Consider the following 7,680-nt stretch of genomic DNA (forward strand, 5'->3'; position numbering starts at 1 on the left):
ACGCTTTCAGCGCACCCACCTCCACTGCTAATTTGGTCACCAAGATAGCAGAAGCTATCAACCACTTCTAGTTTTTCTCCCTGGAATGTGGCTGAAATTGTTTTCTGCACATTTCCAGTATTTATAGTTCCAGGACATCTGCTGCAAACAAAAACTAACTTCCTAGTTAACCTTCCTTTGATATTGCTCCTTCAATTGTTACCGTTGATGGTTTTTATTCCCATGCTGGCCACTTGATAAAATCAATATTTTAAATATCGATCTTATCCTTATTTATATAAATTAGATAGATAGATAGATAGATAGATAGATAGATAGACAGATAGACAGACAGACAGATAGACAGACAGACAAGCAGACAGATAGTTACAATAGACATTTGGATAGATAGACAGATAGATTAGATTAGATGGGCAAACAGACAGATGAATGATACTTAGATCTGAGAGAGAAAGATGATTATTTTCTTCCTTTCTCCTGATCTTAACCCCACTCCTTATTCATTTTACAAATTTCCCAACATTTTTATTGATTATCTCCTTGCTTTGGCTATTATCCTCTTTCTCTCTTTTTCTTCACTACTATTTATTTATTTAGCGTTTCTCTTTTCCACCACTTCTAATCTATTTATTCAGCACATAAATAAGCTGAATGAAAGATTTTTCCAAATTGAACACTTCTCCTCTTTTTCATACCACCAATACAATAGATTCCATCTTTGAACCTCTTTTTACTTACTGTTTGCTGGTACACAACACCATCATTTCTTCAGATGTTGCTCTTTCCTTATGACAATGTTAAAGCAAATGTTGACATCTGGTAGACCTGAGTATGACATTATACTGCATCCAATGGGTAGATCCCAGTTTGAGAGTTCTAAAGCTGCAGGGCACATGGAGTCACTCCTTAATTACCATTACTCGCAGGTCTGTTCTGATTTGGAATGGTAATACCTGTGAGGATCCCATCTTTTTTAAAAGGGTAGATTGAGCTTCTTAGCTACAGTGAAAGTAATCAATTTAGGAGAAGGAAAACTCCAAAGTTAATACCCTCTTCCAGCATGCCCTAAGCATGGAAGAATATGGCTGATTGAAGTATGTGCAATAATGTAGATTCATATTATGGGGGCAACTATCTCTTGTTAGTGTGCATTCTGCCATAGGTGGAGCTAGTGGAGATGACGATGAGTCTCAATGAAAGCAATACATTATCATAACAGATATGACATTATCATAACAAGTAATAATGTTATCATCACTGGCTACATTTGACAGTATGACATCATAACAAGCTATGACATCATCATAGAAAGATCTCACTTTCTGTCAGTCTGTCTCTCTCTCTATATATAAGCAGGACATTATCATAATAAGCTATTGCATTATCATAACATGCTATGATATATCCATAGTAAGCTAAACTTATCAGTATGAAATTATAGTAAATAGCTATGACATTATCATAGAAAGCTACACATGTCAGTATGGCATCATCATAACAAGCTATGACAATATTACAACAAGTAATGGCATTAGCATAACAAATCACATTATCATAGCAAGATATAACATAGTGATAACAAGTACACCTGATAACCGATTGCTTACCCTTATCATATGGTATGGCTTTAAACTGTGTATGACTTTAGGGCTCATTAGCAGGGCTCTGATTTGGGAGTTCCAGAGTTTTGAGGAATGTGGAACCATCTCTTAGCCACTTTTATTCACAGTTCTACTTTGATCCATAATATTAGCATTTGTCAGGGTCCCTTCTATGGGTCAGTAAGCAAATTAGAAAGATGGAATTTGTCAGAAGAAGGGGTTGGGAGTAACTCATCTAAGAAAAGACCGCTACCTTGCGGCCATACCTAGCCATGAGAAAGGCTTCAGGAATAAACTTCAGGGTAAAATCACAAGCCAGAGCCCTCGAGGTAGGTCAATGTCGTTTACTTCATTCTGGCAATTATTGCGATGATGCTGGTGCCAAACTATAATGGCTATGCTTCTCCTTTGGATTTGTCTTTGACATAGAGATGGTGAGAACACCCTGCATGAGCAACAACTTGTCCTGCGTACCATACTGCCTATGCTTGTATCCTATTAAAAACCCTGTACTGGAGAGACAGAACCATTCACACAGACAACACTGTTCTGGTAACTAAGACTTTCATCCATGGTCACTAATGACAGATGGAGACCCTAAGCAACAAGCAATGTCATTATAACAAGCTACACTCCATATCTATGGCATTCTCATAACATGGTATAGCATTAACATAACAAACTGCAATTGACTGTATGAGATTATTACAGAACATTACACCTGATATGATTTAATAGCAAACAAAGCACTGAAATTTTGTTTTAATATCTAAATACAGTCAACTTTACCTGTTCTTCAATACGTTTCTCAAGTTCCTTGGTCACCTGATTTACTTCATGTGGAGTTAAAGCTGAAATGCATTTTATCTTAGATGGATCCTGTGATATAAAACAGCAGTAACAACAACAATACAAGACTATAATGATTGATATTCAGTCAATTCAGAGTGCTGAGTTACAAATAAAGAATACAAAAAACACACAAAACAGTTCAACACATGCCACCATGGAAAACAGACTTTAAATTATGATAATGATAATGATGATGAAAAACAGTTTGTTCAACTATATTACATTACAGCATTTTAATTTCCACTTTCTACATCTTGTGTTCAAATCTTATTGAAACCAACAGTCTTTTTTTTAGTTAAGATGAAACAGAGAAGGGTCAAAATTTAAAGGATTGAAGCAGGAATATTCAGCAATCAGTTCATTATATCTGATATTGTGATTCACTAGAATATTACCCATGTGATTGAAAAAATCTGACCATTTGAAACTTCGGATGGAACTGACTCCAGCAATAATTTAATCTCTTAGTATGCTTCTTTCTGAGCCTAACCATCAGTATAAATTCAGCACACCTTAGCTATTTAGACAGAAAGCATTGAGAGACAGCAGAGACAAGATGGCAGATGAATGACTGAAGTAGACAACTGCTGACCCAAGTTGACAGCAGCTAAACAACGAATGGATGGCAACAGCAAGAGCAGCACCACCTAGCTACATTTTGATTGATGCTACAATCACACCAAGAACAATAATATTCAAACTTTCTCGGTGTTCTGTCATTCATAGTAATGACAGTAAAAAGAATATTTATCATAAATCTTAATGGATATCAAGACCCTCTTCTTTGTAACAGGGTCCTTGAGGCTGATGGGAGGATAGGAAGAGAGGCTGGTACCATGATGATTATTTTTTGATTTTTTAGTCAAGATAGAAGGCAGTGCCAATGATTCTTTACAGGGTACCCCAGGTGGAAGGAAGGTGACCTCAAATTAGAGAGCTGGTTCAAACATTTGCAACAGAGTGGATTTTACAAAAAGTACGCAATGGATAAAGTCTTACTATTCAAGTAAGCTATGAAGGGATTTGAATTCAGAACACAAAATGCTGGAACAAATCCACTAGGAAATAGTGTGAAGGTAATAAACATAGCCCTTCCTTTTGATACCCCCCCCCCCCAAAAAAAAAAAACAAGGGGGTAATGGGGAAGTATGGTCAATTGTATTGACCTTAGTATTATAGTGTATTGAATCCACAAGGTCAGAATTAAAGTCAACACCTGTCGGAATTAAACTCAGAAATTAACCAAATGTCGCGTGTCCATTTTCTCTATCAAGTCAGTCAGTTTGTTGTAATTATAGAAATATTTGATAGAAAAATTGAGAAGACTTCACCTGATCAGCATTTAATGTTATGGTAGATTTGCTGAATTTTTCAAGTTCAATATTAGATATTGCATTCTTCAGCCTCTGCAACATAATGAGAACAAGGTTGTTCAGTAAAAGAAATTCCATAGACCGTTATTTTTTAAAAAACAAAAAAACAAAAAAACAAAAAACAAAAAACACACACACACAAAAAAATAAATAAAAGCAAACAAACAAACAAACAAACAAAAGAAGCCTTTCTACATTAGGAACAAGACCTGAAATTTTGGTGGAGGGGGTTAGGTGATTAAAATTACCCTAACAACAACAACAGCAGCAGCAGCAGTGACGGCAGCAGCAGCAGCAGCAGCAACAGCAGCAACAGCAGCAGCAGCAGCAGCAGCAGCAACAACAACAACAACAACAACAACAACAATGTGACATAAACTTCTCTGTTATGTAGAGAGCTTGTTTATGAGGATTAGAGACAGCAAGAATCTTAAGAAAGGTGCTGGATACTTAAGGTTATGGGATGTGATTTGCTATCTGGCAGAATGAACTGGCATAATACCTAAGACACAGAGATAAAGACAAATAATAAATAAAGAATTCCTTAAAACACTTTGTAGAAAATTGCAACTGCCTAAGATCCTTATTGTCAGTGGAAGGAATACTGTTTGGTTAACTTTGAGGACTCAATGAGACTCCCTTTGCAAGGATAACAATGTAACTCTGTGAGAGTTTGGCTCCTCCAGGGCTAACTTAGTTCTCTTCAATTCAGAAAAAAGAAGGACTTCAGTAGTTAAGATCCAATGTGTATTGGTTCTCCTCATTACAGCCGCAGTTGCTTAAAGTTAGACTTTATGAAGAAACAAGAAATAATGGTTCAATTTGTACTGATATGATTGAGTTTTAAAACTAAGAATTAAAGGAAAAAGAAAATCACCAAATAATAATTATTTGACATGGTGCTGTTATTCTAATTGTAGTTGATGTTTAGTTCCAGGTTTAGTACTGAATGAACAGATCTAAAGCAAAGGTAAAAGTTACCTTTTTGAGTCATGATGTATATTTTCATGATTCTGCACCTGGATGGAATGCTGGTCTAGCACAGGATTACTCCTTTTTTACCAGCTGAGTAATTTCAGGCCTTGTTCCTGGACTGGAGTAATGTGAAATGAAGTGTCTTGTTCAAGAACACAATGCATCCAATACCCAATACCCACTCATTAATCCAATACTCAAACCACTAAACCACACACCTCCATAGCAGATCTATGATCAAAAACATATTAGCCATGATCTCCAGTTTTGATTTTCAGACATAGTTTACCAAGGACTGCACTGTCTAATATGTTCTACACTTTTTTTTTTTTTTTGAAACTGCACACAGGTTGTGGTTTGATAGATATTTTGCTGCTCTTTCTAGTAAGTTAAGTGATCACACTGAGGCTCTCTTGTTGACAGATTAGATTCCAGCTTGACTCACTAATGTGATATTCATATTTGGGGATAGGAATTTGTTTCAAAACTTTATGCAGTCTTTCTGTTATTTTCTGGCTTCAGTCATAAGAATGTGGCCATGCTGGTGCTACTCAACTTTCAAGAGTTCTTAGTCAGTTATATTTATCACAATATTTTTTCTGGTATTTTGACTTGAAAAGAAAAGATGACCTGTTGACATGTGGGTGGGAGCAGAGGAAAGGCTTTAATTTAGAATTTCAAATTGATAAACAGTGAGATATATTCATGCACTAAAACTGGTAGACAAAGGTAGGGAGTGAATTTAATTGAAATAATTTAGAAAGCTACAATATGAATATGTGTGTGTGTGTGTGTCAGAGAGTGAGAGAGAGAGAGAGAATATTAATATTGTGTTTTGTATGAAAAAAATTGCCAATGGTGATGTTTCTGAACATTTCCCTGTCAAAAAACGGTCCAGTGGCTCTGGAAATGAAAACTTGAAAAACAGGTAAGGATTAATGATAGGAAAGGCAGTTTGGGTGTAAAACAGTGCCTCAATAATATGTATTCATCTAAGCCAGGGGTTCTCAACCATTTTTTTAATCTATGGACCCCTTTCATTACTATCATATTCTGGTGGACTCCCATAGCCATTTGATCTTTAAAAACTAGTTTTATAGAAATGTCTTTTAAAATTCCTATTTTGTTTTTCACACATTAACTTGTGTAAGTTGAACCACGTAAAATGTTAGAGAAAGAAACCCAGCTGTTTCTTGTAATACATACCAAGACATACATCTAAAGTAAAACTTTTTCAGGGTCCCTTCAATGGGGCTTCAGGGGCCATGTTAACCCTGGTTGGGAACCACTGATCTAGATAAATATACATAAAATAAATGAACAATTATTTTCAAATTCACAACATAGCATACCCAACCAGTGTTAAGGCACAAACATACAATACTCACCTTATAATCTAAACTTTAATTAATATGTCATTCTTACCTTATTATCAACGTTCAATAAATTAACGTTCTCCTCCAAAATTTCAATTTTCAAATCCAATTTCCTTTCGGCCACTGTTAAACGGTTTAGAACATCAACATCTTCTGCTATCTGGTTTTAGAGAATGAACAACAAACAAGTATCAGTAGAGAAATGGGACTACATTGTTTTAAGTTATTCTGCATTGTTTTAAATCATACATCATAGGTCATATATAACTTTGAACAATACACCACCTTATGCTATATACTAATATAAACCATTTACTATCTCAAGCTATGCCTGAACATACAGATTATACACTTTGAAACTGTACACTACATTAAGCTTTACATTGCTACTAGAAATGCAATGCCGTTGGTCAGGCACTGTCTTAAGCCATGTACAAAGCGCACACTACTTTGGGTTTTGTACACATTGTTTTAAACTACATATTGTTAAAAATTATAAAATATCTTAAGTGTTATTACTTTCAGCCATATGCAGCACTAAGTATGATAGTTTAAAGTCCCTATATAAATGGCTTTAAATGATGGCAGAATTGTTATCATATTGGACAAAATGCTTAATGGTATTTCGTCTGCCTTTATGTTCTGACTTCAAATTTTACTGAGGTTGACTTTACTTTCATCATTCCAGGGTCGATAAAATAAGTACCAGTCGAACACTGGGGTCAATGTAACTGACTTACCCCCTCCCTGAAATTGCTGGCCTTGTACCAAAATTTGAAACCAATATATGATACAATGATATCAAATCAATGTAAAACCTGCTATCTTAAAGATAGCAGGTTTGCACTAGTGTGTGTGTGTGTATATATATATATATATATATATATATATATATAGCTTACTGAGTGCCACAGACCAAGTCTGCAGATGGTGCAAAGTCCCTTCCAGACCTAGAGTAATGTGGTGGTGGAATAATACGGTAGTCAAAGCCACCAGAGCAAAGAAACAGGTCTGGAAAACCTGGAAGTGTGGGGGTAGCAGGGAACTGTACCAGATAGCCAAAAGGGAGGCTGGGAAACAGGTATATATAGCCAAAGGGGAAGTAGAAAAGAAGAAGTTTAACAATGTTTAGCGACATGAGGACCAAAGGACTGAAGTATTCTGGATTGCAAGACAGTGTGTGAGAGAAAATTGCGATGCTACAGAAGAGAAATGTGTCCACATGGATGATGGTGCACTTGATGATTTGGAAAAGAAAGAGGCTTGGAGAAGCCATTATGAAAGACTGCTGAACATGGAGAATGAATGGTAATATATATATAGTTAAAAAAAACAATAACAAAAAAACAAAAAAAACAACAAAGTGAGGACGTGATATGGATAGTATTATTGGACGCTCAGGAAAGGAAAGAGAGAGTGTATGACGTTTCGGGCATATATATATATATATATATATATACATACATACATACATATATATATATATATATATATATATATATA

The 7,680-nt window shown here is 35.5% G+C and overlaps 1 protein-coding gene across 1 annotated transcript in view; it reads right to left on the reverse strand.

Moving 5' to 3' along the window:
* Positions 1 to 7,680, reverse strand: part of LOC106883256 (uncharacterized) — a 58,958-nt gene that overhangs the window by 27,581 nt on the left and 23,697 nt on the right. The window contains exons 8-10 of the mRNA XM_052971576.1: positions 6,227 to 6,337; positions 3,785 to 3,859; positions 2,391 to 2,480 (exon numbers count right to left, since the gene is read on the reverse strand). Coding sequence (XP_052827536.1) covers positions 2,391 to 2,480; positions 3,785 to 3,859; positions 6,227 to 6,337 — 276 coding nt within the window. The remainder of the gene's footprint in view (positions 1 to 2,390; positions 2,481 to 3,784; positions 3,860 to 6,226; positions 6,338 to 7,680) is intronic.

Source organism: Octopus bimaculoides, chromosome 1 (genome assembly GCF_001194135.2).
Source record: "Octopus bimaculoides isolate UCB-OBI-ISO-001 chromosome 1, ASM119413v2, whole genome shotgun sequence".
NCBI lineage: Eukaryota > Metazoa > Mollusca > Cephalopoda > Octopoda > Octopodidae > Octopus > Octopus bimaculoides.